Source organism: Pan paniscus, chromosome 18, assembly GCF_029289425.2.
Source record: "Pan paniscus chromosome 18, NHGRI_mPanPan1-v2.0_pri, whole genome shotgun sequence".
Lineage (NCBI taxonomy): Eukaryota > Metazoa > Chordata > Mammalia > Primates > Hominidae > Pan > Pan paniscus.
Window position 1 is genome coordinate 66,815,023 of NC_073267.2, and position 20,169 is coordinate 66,835,191.

The 20,169-nt window shown below is 48.0% G+C and overlaps 1 protein-coding gene across 1 annotated transcript; it reads left to right on the forward strand.

Moving 5' to 3' along the window:
* The first annotated feature begins 11,104 nt into the window (after positions 1 to 11,104).
* Positions 11,105 to 19,406, forward strand: CCL22 (C-C motif chemokine ligand 22). Its single transcript, XM_003823746.7, has 3 exons — positions 11,105 to 12,107; positions 13,655 to 13,778; positions 16,720 to 19,406. The coding sequence occupies exons 1-3, from the start codon at positions 12,035 to 12,037 to the stop codon at positions 16,802 to 16,804; spliced, it is 282 nt and encodes a 93-aa protein (XP_003823794.1). The 5' UTR covers positions 11,105 to 12,034; the 3' UTR covers positions 16,805 to 19,406.
* The last annotated feature ends 763 nt before the right edge of the window (positions 19,407 to 20,169 follow it).

Sequence of the window (20,169 nt, forward strand, 5' to 3'; positions counted from 1 at the left end):
AAGCTCCTTGTCTCTTAAAAAAAAAAAAAAAAAAAGATTGTGTAGAGACTGAGAGTCCAGAAATAAATGAATACATTTATGGGCAGTTGATTTTTGATAAGAGTGCCAAGATAATTCAATGGGGGAAATAGTCTTTTCAATAAATAACCTGACACAACTGGATATCCACATGCAAAAGACTAAAGTTGGATCCCTCACTCACATCATTTACCAAATGTAACTCAAAATGAATCAAAATATAAAACTCTTAGAAGAAAACATAGGAGCAAATCTTCATGGCCATGGGTTAGGCAACCGTTTCTTAGATATAATATCTAAAGCACAAGTAACCAAAGAAACAATAGATAATTGGATATTATCAAAGTGAAAAGGTTTTGTGCTCCAAAGGTGTTATCAATAAAGTGAAAAGTCAACCCAAAGAATAAAATATGTGTAAATCATACATCTGATAGAGATCTAATATCAAAATACATGAAGAACCATTACAAGTCAACAACAAAAAAGACAAACAACACAACTGAAAAATGGAAAATGGGCAAAAGACGTGAACAGACATTTTTCCAAAGGAAATAGACAAATGTCCAATACACACATGATAAGATACTCAGCATCATTAGTCATTAATCAAAGCCAGAGAGACAGCACGTCACCCCCACTCGGATAGCTGTAATCAAAAGGACAGGCAATAGCAAAGGTTGGTGAGAAAATAGAGAGAACACTCATGTAAAATGGTAGAACCTCCTTGAAAATGAGGCAAGAGAATAGGGAAAATGAGGCAGAAGAATAGCAAAGGGAACTGAAAGTTGGATAAAGGACAGAATAAGTAAAAGCAGAGAACAGAAACAAGGTGAAGGGGTGGGTGAGCAGGAAGTGAGATGAAAAGCAGAGGTTCAGCAGCCAAAACAAAAGTGAGATAAAGTAGTGAGCAAGGAGGCAGGGCGCAGTGGCTCACACCTGTAATTCCAGCACTTTGGGAGGCCGAGATGGGTGGATCATTTGAGGCCAGGAGTTTGAGACCAGGCTGGCCAACATGGTGAAACCCTGTCTCTAATAAAGATACAAAAAAATTAGCTGGGGCATGGTGGTGCCCACCTATGATCTCAGCTACTGGGGAGGCTGAGGCAGGAGAATGACTTGAACCTGGGAGGCGGAGGTTGCAGTGAGCCGATTTTGCGCCACTGCACTCCAGCCTGGGCAACAGAGGGAGACTCGTCTCAAAAAAAAAAAGTAGTGAGCAAGGACCCCATGGCCAGCAAGATCCAGACCAAACCACTAAGGGGAAGCTCTTCAGAGATGGGCATGCGCATTAGAGAAAAAGTATCTTTCACATAATCCTGCATGATTATCAGCTACTTAAGGTTCGTGCATATGGGCTGTATATCATGCATGTACTTAAAATTATGGGATAGAGGAGACACAGAAATGCACAAGGGCCCAAAGTAACTGAGCAACACACCTATCAATCAAAAGCCAAACACTGGCTAGAGATTAGGCAGCCTTGTGACGAGAAGAAAAAAACTCATGAAAAGACCCAAATGACACCAAGCTGATGCTGATCTCATCTGCAGAGGTCAGTCCGCTCCCACATCCGTGAGTGGACACTGCACTTCTTACCCTGTTGCTGCTTTGCTTTGCTTTCCATGTGTGTCTCCTCCAGTTCTTTGTTTGGGACACCAAGAACCCAGAACTGCATGGCACCATCCAGTAACAAAACCAGCCTGGTAGGTTCTCCAAAAGTTAAACCTAGAGTTACCATATGACCCAGCAATTCCATTTCCACATATATGCCCCAAAGAATGGAAAACATGTTCACAAAAAAACTTGCACACAATTGTTTGTAGCAGCATGATTCACAAGAGCCAAAAAGTGGAAATAGCCCAAATGCCCATTAGCTGATGAATGGATAAACAAAATGGGTCCATCCATACAGTGGAATATTATCCAGCAATGAAAAAGAATGAAGTGCTGATACATGCTACAATACAGATGAACTCTGAAAACATTAAGTGAAAGAAATCAGACACAAAATGCCTCGTATTATATATATGATTCCATGGGTATGAAATACCCACAAAAGATAAACCCATAGAGATAGAAAATAGATTCACGGTTGCCAGAAGTTGGGGATAGGGGAAAATGGGGAGTGACTGTTAATGATATGGGGTTTCTTTTTGTGGTGATGAAAATGTCGACCGGGTGCGGTGGCTCATGCCTGTAATTCCAGCACTTTGGTAGGCGGAGGCAGGAAGATTCCTTGAGCCCAGAAGTTTGAGACCTGCCTGGGTAACATGGTGAAACCCCATCTCTATTAAAAAATAGTCTCGGGCTGGGAGCGATGGCTCACGCCTGTAATCCCAGAACTTTGGGAGGCTGAGGCTAGTGGATCACTTGAGCCCAGGAGTGGGAGACCAGCCTGGGCAACATGGTGAAATCCCATATCTGCTAAAAATACAACAACTGAGGTGGGAGAATCACCTGAGCCTGGGGAGATCGGGGCTGCAGTGAGCTGTGATTGTGACACCGCACTCCAGCCTGGGCGACAGAGTAAGATACCGTCTTGGAAAAAAAAAAAAAAAAACGAAAGAAATCAGTGGTTGAAGTGTTCCTCCCAACCCCATACAGAGCCTCTCCTGGGGCACCCCCTGCGTCTGCTGAAAAGAGGAAGCTCCGAGACAGCTGTTCAGGGCAGGGGCTTTCTTTTTAAATCTCTGTGGATATATAAAAGCCCAGCCACCCTACTTCTAGGAATTTGCCCACCAGAAGCATTCCCCCTTGCAAGTACACTCAAGGAAGGTTATTTTGACATTATTCTATAAATGAAAAAGACTGGAAAAACCCAAAATATCCATCAGTAGGGGACTGGCTATAGGCATTATGGTATATCCATATCGTGGAAAACCACCCAGCCAATAGAAATAACACGGTTTGGCTAGATGTTTTGATAGACGCATTTTACGTGAAAAAAGCAAGGTGCAAAACAGGTTTTTGTATATCTTATCTGCTGCTCTTCCTTCCTGCCTCCTTCTTCCCTCCTTTCTTTCTTCCTTCCTTCTCTCGCTCTTCCATCCTTCCCTCCCACCATCCTTGCCCCCTTCCCTCCTCCCTCCTTCCCTCTTTCTTCCTTCCCTCCCTCCCTTTCTTCCTTCCTTTTTACCCCCCTGCACCTTCCTTCCTTCCATCCCTTCCTCCCTCTCTTCCTCCTCACTTCCCATCTTCCTTCCTTTACACAGAAGCTTGCGATATGCATAGCCTATTTCTGAAGGACAAACAAGAAATCATTAAGCCTGTTTGCCTCTGAGGAAAGGAAATTAAACCTGGCATGGGGGTGAGTAGCATCTCAGAGGTGGGAAAACTGCTTTTCATTCTACCCCTTTTGTAATGCATGAATTTAAAATTTTATCTTTTTGCATAGGTCAGTCATGCACATGGAAAAATGTTCAAATCATACGTAAGGGCATTTGGTGGAAAGTAAGTCTTCCCCTCTGAGCACCTGCCCCACCCACTACCCTGAGTCCTTGGAGGCAACTAATAGAGATTGTTTGTGTATCTTTCCACATATAAACTATACACTTGTGCAAATACACATTTATATGTTATTGTGTATTTTTAGTGTGCTAAAATATACGTAACATAAAATTTACCATCTAAACCATTTTAAGTGTACAGTTCTCTGGTATTAAGTACATTCACATGGTTGTGTAACCATCACCACGTTCCATTTCCAGAATGCTTTCATCTTCCCAAAATGAAATTCCACCCTCATTAAACAATAACTCCCCATTCCCCACCTCCCAGACCCACCCTGGCAGCCACCATTCTCCTTTCTGTCTCTGTGAATTTGACTGCTCTGGGTACCTTATATTAGTGGAATCATATCCTGTTGTCTTTTTGTGACTGGTTCTACAATTTCTTTTCTTTTTAAAGCTGAATAATTTTTTTCTTTTTCTTTTTCTTTTTTTTTTTTTTTTTTGAGACAGGGTCTCACTCTATCACCCAGGCTGGAGTGCAGTGGCGCCATCTCAGCTCACTGCAGCCTCCACCTCCTGGGTTCAAGCGATTCTCATGCCTCAGCCTCCCGAGTGGCTGGGATTACAGGTATGCGCCAACATGCCCGGCTTAGTTTTTTGTAGTTTTAATAGAGACAAGGTTTCGCCATGTTGGCCAGACTGGTCTTGAACTCTGGACCTCAAATGATCTGCCCACCTCGGCCTCCCAAAGTGCTGGGTAAGGCTGAATAATTTTCTATTGCATGTATGTACTGCATATATTTTGTTTTAAATTGAGATTTCATAGTTATATATATTTTGGGGGTGCATGTGATATTTTGATAACTGTATACAATATGCAATGATCAAATCAAGGTAATTAGGATATCCATCACCTCAAACATTTATCATTTCTTTTATTTTTTATTTTTTTTTTTTTTACTTTTTTGGGACAGAGTCTTGCTCTGTCGCCCAGGTTGGAGTGTAGTGGCGCAATCTTGGCTCTCTGCAAGCTCCGCCTCCTGGGTTCACGCCATTCTCCTGCCTCAGCCTCCCGAGTAGCTGGGACTACAGGCGCCCGCCACCACGCCCGGCTCATTTTTTGTATTTTAGTAAAGATGGGGTTTCACCATGTTAGCCAGGATGGTCTCGATCTCCTGACCTCATGATCCGCCCACCTCAGCCTCCCAAAGTGCTGGGATTACAGGCGTGAGCCACCGCACCCGGCTTATCATCTCTTTATGTTGGGACCATTATAAATCTTTTCCAGGCTGGGCGTGGTGGTTCACACCTGTAATTCCAGCACTTTGGGAGGCCAAGATGGGCAGATCACGAGGTCAGGAGATCGAGACCATCCTGGCTAACACGATGAAACCCCATCTCTACTAATAATACAAAAAAAAAAAAATTAGCTGGGCAGGGTGGCGGGTGCCTGTAGTCCCAGCTACTCAGGAGGCTGAGGCAGGAGAATGGCGTGAACCCGGGAGGTGGAGCTTGCAGTGAGCCAAGATCGTGCCACTGCACTTCAGCCTGAGCGACAGAGCAAGACTCCGCCTCAAAAAGAAAAAAAATATATATATATATATAAATCTTTTCCAGCTATTTTGAAATATATGATACATTATTTTTAACTATAATCTCCCCACTCTACTATCAAATACTAGAACTTACTCCTTCTATCCAACTGTATTTTTTACTTCTTAACCAATTACTGTTTATCCCCCCCCATACCTCTCCCTTGCCTCTGGTAACCCACCATTGTACTCTCTACCTCCATGGGATCAACTTTTTAGCTCCGACATATGTGGGAACATATGATATTTGTCTTTCTGTGCCTGGCTTATTCCACTTTACGTAAGGACCTCCAGTTCCATCCATGTTGCTGCAAATGATGGGATTTCATTCTTTTTTATAGCTAAATAGTATTCCATTGTGTGTATACACCACATTCTTGTAATCCATTCCTCCATTGGTGGACACTTAGGTTGATTCCATATCTTGGCTATTGTGAACAGTGCTGCAATAAACATGGGTGTATGGACATCTTTTGATATACAGATTTCCTTCCTTTTGGATAAATACCCTGCAGTGGGATTCCTGGATCATACATATATCACATTTCATGTATCCACTCATCAGTTGATGGACATTTGGGTTGTTTCTACCTTAATGTATTTTTAATAAACACATTAATTTAAACAAAAGAAGAAGGAAGGTTGAGGAAAAGAGGGTTAGATCTGGGAGCTTTCCACACATTGCAGCGTGGACAGAAGGATAACACCAGCATAAAACACCTGACAGGAGGAGAGAAGACACCCCCATCAAAAACAGCTGCCCTCTGTGTCTCTGGTGATTCCCCACCTGCAGCCCCAAGAGGAACTCCCCTTTCCTTTCTTTGAAAGCTGGTTCCCCGTGTCCTTTTTGGCCATGGCATTGAATGCCATGCCTGCTCTTCTCCAGCTCCCAGGAGGTCAAGGGCACTGGGGGTGCAAAGGTTGCTGGCCCCCAGGTGTGACTTACCTTCCTTGTAAGCCAAGGGAGAGGGGTAATGGGGAGGGGGGCTGCTGCAAAGGCTGAGCCAGCAGCAAGGACTTGGAGCCCTGCCGAGTCCCTGGGGACTCAGGGGCTCTCCAGGGGGGAGCCCCTGAGCCCACCCATGGAGGGACCTTGGCCTTGGAGTGCCCCCTGTAAGAAAACCCCAGGTTCAGATGAAGAGCCACCAGGCCAATTCTCTGTCACTCACTTTCAGTCCTCCAACAGCCGCCCATAGGCCACAGGATGACTTCCACATTTAAAGATTTCTTCTCCGCCACCCCAAGTTTTTATTATGAAACATTTTATTCTTATTTATTTTGTTTTTTCTTTCCCCCCACCCCAACACCTTCAGCTGCCTTTATATGATACATTTTAAATATTCAGGAAAGTCCTTAGAGTAGTTCAGTGATCACCAGTATATCCACTGCCAAGCTGCAACATTGTTGATGCTCAGTTTACCACATATACTTAGTCTCTCCTTTCTCTCTCTGGGAGATATGCACACACACACACACACACACATATACACACTATACACACATATACACATACATCTATGTCTACACATGCACATATGCATATATATAAACACATGCATACTACATACACATCCATATATACACACATATACAGACACATGTTACATAAATATTCATATATATACACATAGATATGCACATACATCTATAGTTATACCTACATACATATATACACACTACATACTCATCCATATATATACACACACATATATAGATATGTACATACATCTGTAGCTATACACACATATATGAACATACATTACATACATATTCATATATATACACATATATAGATAGGCACATACATCTATAGTTATGCATACACATATGTCTACACACATATTGCATACATATCCATATATGTCTACACACATTTTTTTCCCATGAACTCTTTGAAAGTAAGGTGATCATGACCTTTATCTCTAAATATTTCAGTGTTTTATGACCTTTATCCTTAAATACTTCATCTTCTAGGAATGAGGACATTTTCCCACATTACATTGAAGAAAATCAACAATAAAGCACTAATATCTACTATAATATCCAGCCCATATTCACATTTTCACATGTCCCCGCTGGTTCCCAAAAGATCTTTTTAGAGCTGTTTTTTTCTTTTCCTTTTTTTTTTTTTTTTTTTTTGAGATGGAGTCTTGCACTGTCGCTCAGACTGGAGTGCAATGGTGCCATCTCGGCTCACTGCAACCTCCACCTCCTGAGTTCAAGCAATTACCCTACCTCAGCTTCCTGAGTAGCTGGGATTACAGGTGCGCACCACCACACCAGGCTAATTTTTGTATTTTTAGTAGAGATGGGGTTTCACCATTTTGGCCAGGCTGGCCTTGAACTCCAGACCTCAGGTGATCCACCTGCCTCGGCCTCCCAAAGTGCTGGGATTACAGGCGTGAGCCACTGTGCCTGGCCCCCTGTTTTTTCTTTTTCTTTTCTGAGATAGGGTCTCACTCTATCACCCAGGCTGGAGTGCAGTGGCGTGATCTTGGCTCACTGTAACCTCCACCTCCTGGGCTCAAGTGATCCTCCCATCTCAGCTTCCTGAGTAGCTGGAACTACAGGCGCATGCCACTATACTCGGTTAATTTTTTTTGTATTTTTTGTAGAGAGGGGTTTTCACCATGTTGCCCAGACTGGTATTAAACTTCTGGCCTCAAGCGATCCTCAGACCCACAAAGTGCTGGGATTACAGGCATGAGTCACCGTGCCCTGACTGTTTTTTCAAAACTAGGATTCAATCAAGGTCCATGTATTGCATTTGGCTGTTATGTCTCTTAAGCCTCTTTTAATCTTAAATGTTCTATTCACTTTATTATTTTTTTAAAACAACATTAACTTTTTTTAAAATTTTGGATATAGAGTCTCACTTCGTTGCCCAGGCTGGAGTGCAGTGGCGCGATCTCGGCTCACTGCAACCTCCTCTTCCCAGGTTCAAGTGATTCTCATGCCTCTGCCATCCAAGTAGCTGGGACTACAGGCACGCACCACCACACCCAGCTAAATTTTTGTATCTTTAGTAGAGATGGGGTTTCACCATGTAGGCCAGGCTGTTCTCAAACTCCTGACCTCAAGTGATCCGCCTTCCAGGGCCTCCCAAAGTGCTCACAGGCTTTAGCCACCGCGCCGGACCAACATTAACTTTTTGATGATCTGAGGACTGTTATCCTGAAGAGCATCTGGAAGGTTCCACCTTCTGGGGTTGTCTGATTGCTTCCTCACAGGGCCATTTATCTTTTTACTCTAGCCCCTGTATTTCTTGTCAACTGGTAATTAATACTAGGGACTTGATTTGATTGTAGGGGAACACCTTTTAAAAAATGATGAAACTGTGAATCACATACATTTACCATTGTAACCATTTTTAAGTGTACAGTTCAGTGGAATTAAGTACATTCACATTGTTGTGCAACCATCACTATCATCCACCTCCAGAACTTTCATCTTGCAAAATGGAGACTGTGTCCCCATGAAACACTAACGCCTATTCCCCCACCTCCAGCCCCTGGCAACCACGATTTTGCCTTCTGTCTCTGTGAATGTGACTATTCCAGGTTCCCCAAAGCAGTGGAATCATACAGTGTTTGTTCTTTTGTGACTGGTCCTGGGTCATGGCTTTTGAAAAGAGGTCCTCCGAGATGATGCCGTGCACTTCAGATTGCATCCTAGCAGGAGCTCACAGGAACCCTGCGGTCCCTGCCTGCCAGCCTCTCCACTCAGCTGTGCTCTGCATCTCTACCCATTCTGTCTCTACCCACACTGTCTCAGCTGTTCAGCCCTCTCACTCTGTCTGGGCCTTTGCATTTGCTGTGCTCCCTGGCAGGCTCCTTCCTATCTTCTTTTTTCTTTTTTTTTTTTTTGAGATGGAGTCTCGCTCTGCCACCCAGGCGGGAGTACAGTGGTGCGATCTCGGCTCACTGCAATCTCTGCCTGCCTCCGGGGTTCAAGAGATTCTCCTGCCTCAGCCTCCCAAGTAGCTGAGATTACAGGTGCATGCCACCATGTATGGCTAATTTTTGTATTTCTGGTAGAGATGAGGTTTCACCATGTTGGCCAGGCTGGTCTTGAACTCCTGACCTCAAGTGATCTGCCTGCCTCAGCCTCCCAAAGTGCTGGGATTACAAGCATGAGCCACCATGCCTGGCCTCCTTTCTATCTTTGAATTTCAGCTGAAATGTCACCCCGTTCTAGAGGCCTTTCCCGACTGCCTATCCCAAAGCTGCTTCTTTGTTTCATTCGCTTCCCGGTGTTCCTCCCAGCCTGACATTACCTTGTTTGCCATGTTTGTCTGTTGTGGAAGACAAACTCCATGAGAGCAGGGGCCCCTGCTCTCCTGTTCAGGCTGCCTTCCCAGGCTCTGGCGGTGCACTTGGCACATAGTAGGTGCTTGTATGAGCTTCCTCTGGCTGCTGTAACAAATGACCATGAACTAGGTGGCTTAAAACATCACAAATTTATTATCCAATAGCCTGGGAGGTCAGAAGTCCTAAATCAGTCTCAGTGGACTAAAATCAAGGTGTGGGGAGGGATAAGTTCTTTCTGGAGGCTCTGGGGGAGAATCTGTTTCCTTGCCTCTTCCAGCTTCTCCAGCCCGCCTGCATCCCTGGGTTCACAGTTCCACGTCACTGGGACCTCTGCTCTGTCATCCATCATCTCTTCTGACTCTGACCCACAGCCTCCCTCTTGAAATAACTCTGTGATTGCCTTGGGCCTGTCTAGATAATCCAATAAATCTCCCTCTTTAAAGATCCTAGGTCTGGTATGGTGGCTCACACCCATAATCCTAGCACTTCAAGAGGCCGAGATAGGAGGATTGCTTGAGGCCAGGAGTTCAAGACCAGCCCTGGCAACATAGTGAGATCCCCATCTCTACAAGAAATAAAAACGAGCAGGGCGTGGTGGCACACACCTGTAGTCCCAGCTACTTGAGAGGCTGAGGCAGTAGGATCACTTGAGCCCAGGAGGTCAAGGCTGCAGTGAGCTGTGATTGCACCACTGCACTCCGGCCTGTGTGACAGAGTGAGATCCTGCCTCTAAAACAACGACAACAACAACAAAAATCCTAAACCCTAAACAGTCACATCTGCAAAGTCCTTTTTACCATGTAAGGTAACATATTCATAGGTTTTGGGGATTAGAATGTGGACATTTAGGGGGGCCATTATTCTGTTTACCACAGCGTTCAATAAATATTTGCTGAATGAAGGAATTGGATGAATGGATGGGTCCCTTTCTACATGGAGTCCCAAGTTCTGAGTTCCAGGCCTGGCGTAGCCTCTATGTGGCTGTGTGAACTGGGCAAGTCCTCTCTCTCTGAACCTCAGTTTCCTCCTTCATTAGATGTGTTCTTTTTTTTCTTTCTTTCTTTTTTTTTGAGATGGACTCTCATTCTCTCACCCAGGCTAGAGTGCAGTGGCGCAATCTTGGCTCACTGCAACCTCTGCCTCTCACCGGATTCAAGCGATTCTCCTGCCTCTCAGCCCCCCAAGTAGCTGGGATTACAGGCGCATGCCATCACACCCGGCCAATTTTTGTATTTTTGGTAGAGATGGGGTTTCTCCGTGTTGGCCAGGCTGGTCTTGAACTCCTGACCTCAGGTGATCCACCTGCCTGGGCCTTCCAAAGTGCTGGGATTACAGTCATGAATCACTGCACCCAGCCCATGTGTTCTGAGCACCCAACATGTGCCTGATCCTCAGAGGGCCCTGGGAATGCCAAGAAAAATGAAGGGAGAACCCAGCCTCCTAGAGCTTGGAGTCTGACTTCTAGGGAGGGGCTTGAGAAAGAGAAAACCTGACCCAGTCTGCTCAGGGCCACATTCCAGGTCCCCTAGAAGGCTTTGAAGTCCTGAGAGGGTGTGCTTACCAAGGACGTGACATTTCAAACAGCTTTGACGCGTAAGTAGGAGTTTATGTGGTAGAGATGTGGAAAGTGACATTAAAGGCCAGGGACAGGCCACAGTCCCTTTTGAGGAAGTTTGAGGAGTGTGGTGTGATCCCTCAGGGGAGGGAGACCAGTGGGGAAAGGCCTGTCCGGAAACGGGGCCTTGAAGGCCACAGACAGGAGCCCGGGACCTGCCTTTAGGTGAATGGGGAGCCACGGCAGGGTTCTGAAGCAGGAGAGAGAGTGTGTAGCTCTGGACCACTCACGCTGGCTGCTGCAGGGTGGGGATGGCATTGAGGGGGCCAGCATCCCAGCCTGAGGTGGAGGTGGCCTGGACTGGGCAGGGACAGTGGGGTTGGAGAGAAGGAGCAGATCTGAGAGAGATTTAGGAAGCAGAATCAACGGGACATGGACATGGTGAGGGACTGAGACAGGAGTGGGGGCGGGAGAGCCCGGCAGCCACTGGGAAGGAAGATCAGGCAGGACAGAAGTGTGGGTAGATGCTTTCCATAAACCGTTGAGAAATCCACAACCTGGCCCAAATGTGGACTTCACGAGAAGCCCAAGATGGGTCAATGGGTCCATAGGCCTCTCCCATTGAAGAGAGATCAGTAATGCCGTCATTAAGGGTACAAGACAGGCCTCAATTCTAGGTGAGGGTTGGTCCACGTTCTCACTTGATTTACAACCAGTGAAGTCAACAGAGCTGTGAAACCATCTCCCCCATTTCCAGATGGGGAAACCAAGTCCCAGAGACACCCAGACATGGCCAAGGCCACACAGTGCAGAGACCCTGGGGAGCACAAGCCTCTAAGAGGGGGATTTTACAAGTCTGTCTGAAACCAGAGGAGAGGACAGGGTTGAGGGGGGGCTCCCCTCTGAGTGGTTCCCCGCCAAAGAGAATTTCTCCACTTTGGAGGAAGTGGGAGATAGTTCTTCTTTTGAGATGTGAATGTCAAGTGACTCTGGGCACCCCGGTGACTAAGAGGTAAGTAAGTGAGGCTTGTGGGTGGAGCCAGCACCTTAAATAGCAGGTCTTCCTATGTCCCTTTGCAGACACCTGGGCTGAGACATACAGGACAGAGCATGGCTCGCCTACAGACCACACTCCTGGTTGTCCTTGTCCTCCTTGCTGTGGCGCTTCAAGCAACTGAGGCAGGTGAGGCTGGGGAGCAGGAAGACCCCCTACAGAGGCCAGGGCAGACGGTGGGGTGTCTTCCTCATGTCTTGGACAAGCACTGGACCAAGAGCAGAAGACCTCAGTCTGCTGTTGGCTCTTGCGGCCTTCGGCTAGTTGCAGTGCTTCTCTGGGCCTCAGTTTACAAGTCTGTTGAATGGGCAGTCTTGAAGACTTGGAGTCTAGGATCTGTCTCACCTGGGTTGGGGGTTGTGGTGGGCATAGCCTCGGGATCTCCTGCCCCAGAAAACTCAAGCATAGGGCCCTAGGGGTGTGGGTGAGGAGCTTCGAAGGGTCAGGTCTGAGTGGGGGAAGGCAGGGCTGGGGCAAGGGGTTCTCCCTTGGAAAGCTGGTGCTGCCCTCCCACCATCCATTTTTTAAAATGTTATTATTATTATTTTTTATTTTATTTTATTTTATTTTTTGAGACACAGTTTCACTCTTGTTGCCCAGGTTGGAGTGCAGTGGGGCAATCTTGGCCCATTGCAACCTCCACCTCCCAGGTTCAAGCGATTCTCCTGCCTCAGCCTCCTGAGTAGCTGGGATTACAGGCATGCACCACCACGCCTGGCTAATTTTTGTATTTTTAGTGGAGACAGGGTTTCACCATGTTGGTCAGGCTGGTCTCAAACTCTTGACCTCAGATGATCCTCCCATCTCGGCCTCCCAAAGTGCTGGGATTACAGGCATGAGCCACTGCGTCTAGCCTAAATTTATTTTTTATTTCATTTTATTTATTTATTTTTTGAGATGGAGTCTCTGTTGCCCAGGCTGGAGTGCAGTGGCGCAATCTCGGCTCACTGCAACCTCCACCTCTGGAGTTAAAGTGATTCTCCTGCCTCAGCCTCCTGAGTAGCTGGGATTACAGGCACCTGCCACCATGCCCGGCTAATTTTTGTATTTTTAGTAAAGATGGGGTTTCACCATGCTGACTGGTCTTGTCTCGAACTCCTGACCTCAAGTGAAACTCCCATCTTGGCCTCCCTAAGTATTAGGATTACAGGCGTGAGCCACTGCTCTGGGCTCACTATCCATTTTTGTCCAGAACCTGTCCTCAGCACGGATTCCTGACTCCTCTTCTCCACCCCACTCTATACTTTTGCTGTGTTGGGTGGAGGAGTGAGCACTGGAGTGGGGTCGGGCAGCTATAAACAAGAATTGCCCCCAGCTGCTGGGCTTTCTGAGCACTTTTCATGCATTAAAGACCCTCTGAAGCTGGTAATGTTATTACCCCTTTGGTCAGAGGAGGAAATTGGGCCTCAGGCTACAGCTGATGCTTAGTTGTTCTGAATCCCTGCTCCTAGAGCTGACTGTCCCAGAGTGTAGACATTGGACCCTAAGTGGCTTCTCAAAAGCTCCAAGGGTAGGGTCTTGGAGGGCTCAGAATCCTCTGGTCACCATCCTTCCACATGAGAACAGAAAAACTGCATCTCTTTCCTGGAGCCTGGAGAAGCCGAGATCAGGGGCTGGAGCCGAGGGTGACCTCTCTGGTCTCCAGCTTGTGAATTCACTGGGGACCCCTCCCCTAGGCCCCTACGGCGCCAACATGGAAGACAGCGTCTGCTGCCGTGATTACGTCCGTTACCGTCTGCCCCTGCGCGTGGTGAAACACTTCTACTGGACCTCAGACTCCTGCCCGAGACCTGGCGTGGTGTGAGTAGGGAGCTGGGGCCACAGGGCCTTAGTGGGCCTGACGGGTACAGCCTGGGATGGCCCAGGTGCTGGTGGGTGGGACACACCCAGGGATGAGTGGGATGTGGCAGGGCTACCGGATGCCTGCCAGGATGGCTTGGCTGGAAGAGATGGCTCAGTTCAGGCTTGGGTGGACTACAAACAAAAATAATGTGATCATTTAGCCACTATCATCAGGCGCTTACTAGGTGCCAGGCAACATGTCAGGTTCTGAGGATGCAGAGCTGAGTGAACAGGGTGCCACCACAGTGTGGGTATGGCAGTAGGTAGTCAGTAGCTGTGGCATCTAGGGTATTTGGGTATAGCAGGTATAGGAGTATACCTAGTGCCACTGAGTCAGCAAAGATGCTCCCAGGTTCTGGGCAAAAATGGATGGTGAACCAGGTGTGGTGGCTCATGCCTGCAATCCCAGCACTTTGGGAGGCCGAGGCAGGCAGATCACTTGAGGTCAGGAGTTTGAGATCAGCCTGGTCAACATGGTGAAACCCCATCTCTACTAAAAATACAAAATTAGCTGAGTGTGATGGTGCGTGCCTGTGGTCCCAGCTACTTGGGAGGCTGAGGCAGGAGAATCATTTGAACCTGGAAGGTGGAGGTTGCAGTGAGCCGAGATTGCTCCACCTCACTCCAGCCTGGGCAACAGAGGGAGACTCTGTCTCAAAAAAAAAAAAAAAAAAAAAAATGCTCACACCAGAAGTGTCTTGGATCCTCTCCAGGCTCCCAGAAGTCCAAGGCAGCCCATTTTGACCAGAAGAATAACATTAAGAGCTAAAATTTCCAAGGTGCCTCCCGAGTGCCAGGCCCTGTTCTGATCATTACCTGTGTTAACTGGTTTAATTCTCACAACAATCCTATGAGGAAGTTCAACGATTCCCATGGTAGAGATGGAGAAACAGGCTTAGCAAGGGACAGTGACCCGCTCAAGGCTGCCCAGGCTGGAGCCAGAACTCACTCCTGGTTCCTCGTTCAGGGCTTTCTCCTGAGTTTCTTGTTCTCCTTTGCTTCTTTCTCTGGCTTCTTTGCCTCCTTTTCCCTGGCCTGGGGCCTGCACCTGCACCTGGCTGGGTGACAAGTCCTGCCCTCTCTGCGGTAGCCTCTCTGGCTGCTTCTCCAACTGCTCAGAGCCTGCTGCCTACCAAATCTCACACCTGGGGAGGCTGGGTTTGGGGACTCATGACCCACTTTGGGCCTCTATTATCTTCTTATCTTCCTCCTCCTTATTGCTGACACCATCTCTTAGAGGGATCTGCAGGTGAATAATAAAAAAGGCTGAAGCAGGAAGCCCTCCCAGAGTTCTTGTCTCTTTAACTCTGAGCCTCAGTTTCCCCAACAGTATAATGAAGTAATAACCTAAACTTATTTGACTTATTTGTATTTATCAAACACATAGAGAGTGCTTGCTAAGTGCTAGGCTCTGCCGTAAGCACTTTATAAATATGAACTCATTTAATCCTTGAAACAATCCTATGCAGTAGGTGCCATCGTGACCCCCTTTTCACAGGTGAGGAAATGAGCACAAAAAGGTTAGGGGGCCTCTTGAGCATTACAGGGCACAGTAATAGTAAGAGGAAGGTGAAGAGCTCAATGTCTGGCACATAATAGATGCTCAATTGCTGGGCATGTAGTGCTTCTCAGTTACTTGGGAGGCTGAGGCAGGAGGATTTCCTGAGCCCTGGATTTTGAGGCCAGCCTGGAAACTTACTGAGACTCTGTCTTTATTTCATTTTTTTAAATAAAAAAGGCTGAGTGCAGTGGCTTACACCTGTAATCTCAGGACTTTGGGAGGCTGAGTTGGGAGGATCACTTGAGGCCACGAGTTCAAGACAAGCCTCAATAGAGTGAGACCCTGTCTCTAAAATCAATCAATCAATCAATCAAATCATATGTGATCACTGGATTTTGAGCCAGAAGGGACCCTAGAAAGAATGTGTCTGGAGGCTCAGAGTAGTTAAGTGATATTATAAGACTCTTGGGGATTCTGGCTTGGCGCAGTGGCTCACTCCTATAATCCTAGCCTTTGGGAGGCCGAGACAGGCAGGATCACTTGAGGTCAGGAGTTCAAGAGCAGCCTGGCCAACATGGTGAAAACCCATCTCTACTAAAAATACAAAAATTAGCTGGGTGTTGTGGCAGGCACCTGTAATCCCGGCTACTCGGGAGCCTGAGGCAGGAGGATCGCCTGAACCCGGGAGTTGGAGGTTGCAGTGAGCCAAGATCGTACCACTATACTCCAGCCTGGGTGACAGAGACTCCATCTCAAAAAATAAAAACAAAACAAAACAAAAACAAAAACAAAACCCAACTCTTGGGGATTCTATTTCATGGCCTGATCTGGAACTCAAGGCTGGGATTAAAGAGCTGAGGGTCCTGGAAGTCCTTGCTGCCTCTTCCTCTTTTTTTTTTTTTCTTGACACAGGGTCTCATTCTGTTGCCTAGGCTGGAGTACAGTGGAGCAGAGATCTGGGCTCACTGCAGCCTTGACCTCCTGAGTCCAAGCAATCCTCCCACCTCAGCCTCCCAAGTAGCTGAGATCACAGGCAGATGTCACCATGCCTGGCTGACTTCTACGTTTTTGTAGAGACAGGGTTTTGCCATGTTGCCCAGGATGGCCTCAAACCCCTAGGCTCAAACAATCCTCCTGCCTCGGCCTCCCAAAGTGCTGGGATTACAGGTGTGAGCTCCTGGCCTCCTCTTCCTCTTGAGAAATATTCTTTTCACACCACAGGTGGCTTGTAAATTTTGAACCACTCTATTTAGCAGATAATGTCATATGTAGTAGGTGACTCATAAATGCTGAGCCCTACATAAAGTAGGTGGCTCATAAATGCTAAGCTCCCGAGGGTGTGGCATCCTTGCTGCGTGCTAATGTTGCTGCATTGTCTCTGGGGTCTCCTCCTTCCAGGTTGCTAACCTTCAGGGATAAGGAGATCTGTGCCGATCCCAGAGTGCCCTGGGTGAAGATGATTCTCAATAAGCTGAGCCAATGAAGAGCCTACTCTGATGACCGTGGCCTTGGCTCCTCCAGGAAGGCTCAGGAGCCCTACCTCCCTGCCATTATAGCTGCTCCCCGCTGGAAGCCTGTGCCAACTCTCTGCATTCCCTGATCTCCATCCCTGTGGCTGTCACCCTTGGTCACCTCCGTGCTGTCACTGCCATCTCCCCCCTGACCCCTCTAACCCATCCTCTGCCTCCCTCCCTGCAGTCAGAGGGTCCTGTTCCCATCAGCGATTCCCCTGCTTAAACCCTTCCATGACTCCCCACTGCCCTAAGCTGAGGTTAGTCTCCCAAGCCTGGCATGTGGCCCTCTGGATCTGGGTTCCATCTCTGTCTCCAGCCTGCCCACTTCCCTTCATGCATGTTGGGTTCTAGCTCCCTGTTCTCCAAACCCATACTACACATCCCACTTCTGGGTCTTTGCCTGGGATGTTGCTGACACCCAGAAAGTCCCACCACCTGCACATGTGTAGCCCCACCAGCCCTCCAAGGCATTGCTCGCCCAAGCAGCTGGTAATTCCATTTCATGTATTAGATGTCCCCTGGCCCTCTGTCCCCTCTTAATAATCCTAGTCACAGTCTCCGCAGATTCTTGGGATTTGGGGGTTTTCTCCCCCACCTCTCCACTAGTTGGACCAAGGTTTCTAGCTAAGTTACTCTAGTCTCCAAGCCTCTAGCATAGAGCACTGCAGACAGGCCCTGGCTCAGAATCAGAGCCCAGAAAGTGGCTGCAGACAAAATCAATAAAACTAATGTCCCTCCCCTCTCCCTGCCAAAAGGCAGTTACATATCAATACAGAGACTCAAAGTCACTAGAAATGGGCCAGCTGGGTCAATGTGAAGCCCCAAATTTGCCCAGATTCACCTTTCTTCCCCCACTCCCCCTTTTTTTTTTTTTTGAGATGGAGTTTCGCTCTTGTCACCCACGCTGGAGTGCAATGGTGTGGTCTTGGCTCATTGAAGCCTCTGCCTCCTGGGTTCAAGTGATTCTCTTGCCTCAGCCTCCCGAGTAGCTGGGATTACAGGTTCCCGCTACCACTCCCAGCTAATTTTTGTATTTTTAGTAGAGACGAGGCTTCACCATGTTGGCCAGGCTGGTCTCGAACTCCTGTCCTCAGGTAATCCGCCCACCTCAGCCTCCCAAAGTGCTGGGATTACAGGCGTGAGCCACAGCGCCTGGCCTCTTCCCTCTCCCCACCACCCCCCCAACTTTTTTTTTTTTTATGGCAGGGTCTCACTCTGTCGCCCAGGCTGGAGTGCAGTGGCGTGATCTCGGCTCACTACAACCTCGACCTCCTGGGTTCAAGCGATTCTCCCACCCCAGCCTCCCAAGTAGCTGGGATTACAGGTGTGTGCCACTACGGCTGGCTAATTTTTGTATTTTTAGTAGAGACAGGTTTCACCACATTGGCCAGGCTGGTCTTGAACTCCTGACCTCAAGTGATCCACCTTCCTTGTGCTCCCAAAGTGCTGAGATTACAGGCGTGAGCTATCACACCCAGCCTCCCCCTTTTTTTCCTAATAGGAGACTCCTGTACCTTTCTTCTCCGTTTTACCTATGTGTCGTGTCTGCTTACATTTCCTTCTCCCCTCAGGCTTTTTCTGGGTGGTCCTCCAACCTCCAATACCCAGGCCTGGCCTCTTCAGAGTACCCCCCATTCCACTTTCCCTGCCTCCTTCCTCAAATAGCTGACAATCAAATTCATGCTATGGTGTGAATGACTACCCTTGACTTGGTATTATAAGCTGGAGTTATATATGTATTTGAAAACAGAGTAAATACTTAAGAGGCCAAATGGATGAATGGAAGAATTTTAGGAACTGTGAGAGGGGTACAAGGTGGAGCTTTCCTGGCCCTGGGAGGAAGCTGGCTGTGGTAGCGTAGCTCTCTCTCTCTCTGTCTGTGGCAGGAGGCAAAGAGTAGGGTGTAATTGAGTGAAGGAATCCTGGGTAGAGACCATTCTCAGGTGGTCGGGCCAGGCTAAAGACTGGGATTTGGGTCTATCTATGCCTTTCTGGCTGATTTTTGTAGAGACGGGGTTTTGCCATGTTACCCAGGCTGGTCTCAAACTCCTGGGCTCAAGCAATCCTCCTGGCTCAGCCTCCCAAAGTGCTGGGATTACAGGCGTGAGTCACTGCGCCTGGCTTCCTCTTCCTCTTGAGAAATATTCTTTTCATACAGCAGGTATGGGACAGCAGTGTCCCAGGTAAAGGACATAAATGTTACAAGTGTCTAGTCCTTTCTGAGGGAGGCTGGTGCCGCTCTGCAGGGTATTTGAACCTGTGGAATTGGAGGAGGCCATTTCACTCCCTGAACCCAGCCTGACAAATCACAGTGAGAATGTTCACCTTATAGGCTTGCTGTGGGGCTCAGGTTGAAAGTGTGGGGAGTGACACTGCCTAGGCATCCAGCTCAGTGTCATCCAGGGCCTGTGTCCCTCCCGAACCCAGGGTCAACCTGCCTGCCACAGGCACTAGAAGGACGAATCTGCCTACTGCCCATGAACGGGGCCCTCAAGCGTCCTGGGATCTCCTTCTCCCTCCTGTCCTGTCCTTGCCCCTCAGGACTGCTGGAAAATAAATCCTTTAAAACAGTGTCTGCTTTGGTTTCCTGGCATTTGCTGTCCCTGTGAGATGGGGCAGGGGGCACCATGATCCCCTCTATCCCAGTGGGGAAGCCTTCCCATTGAAATAGGTGGTGACTTGCCCAAGGTCACCCTGTGAGTGGTGGGAGTCAGGGCTGGACACAAGGGCCTGGGAGGTGGCTGCACAGGTGCTGATGGAGAAGCCCAGACATTTGTCCCAGAGTTCCCAGCCCACCTTGGGACCAGCTGTCAGAAGGATTTGATGAAACCATTAAAGCAGTCCCCACATCTCGAGCTTTCAGCAGCATAATCACTCAGCCACTCAGCCTTCACCTTCCCCCTGCATGGGCAGACACTGGAGAAAGGCAGGGAGTATTAGTCAGAAAAGGCTACCTCCTGCAACAAACACCTCCAAATCTCAGTGGCTCAACTCAGCAGAAGCTATTTCTTCTCACACGAAGTCTAATCAAGCATTCTCAGTCTTAGGCAACCTTCCACGTGGTCATTTCAGGGACCGAGGCCCCTTCCTTCTGGTACAGCCAGCGTGGTCACAGGCAGAGGAAATGCTAAGCACACGTGGGCAATCCTCCTTACTGGCCAGAAAAGATAAGCTGGGAGAGCTGGGTGCGACTGGGTCCCAGGGGCCCTGGAGGTGGCGGCAGGGGTGGCCCCCTGGTCATGCCCATCCCTTCTCCCATCCTGGTCCTGCAGGAGTGCCCCGATCTCCCCATCCTCCTCTCCAGAGCTGTTTCTGTGCTACTTCCGGGGCTGGG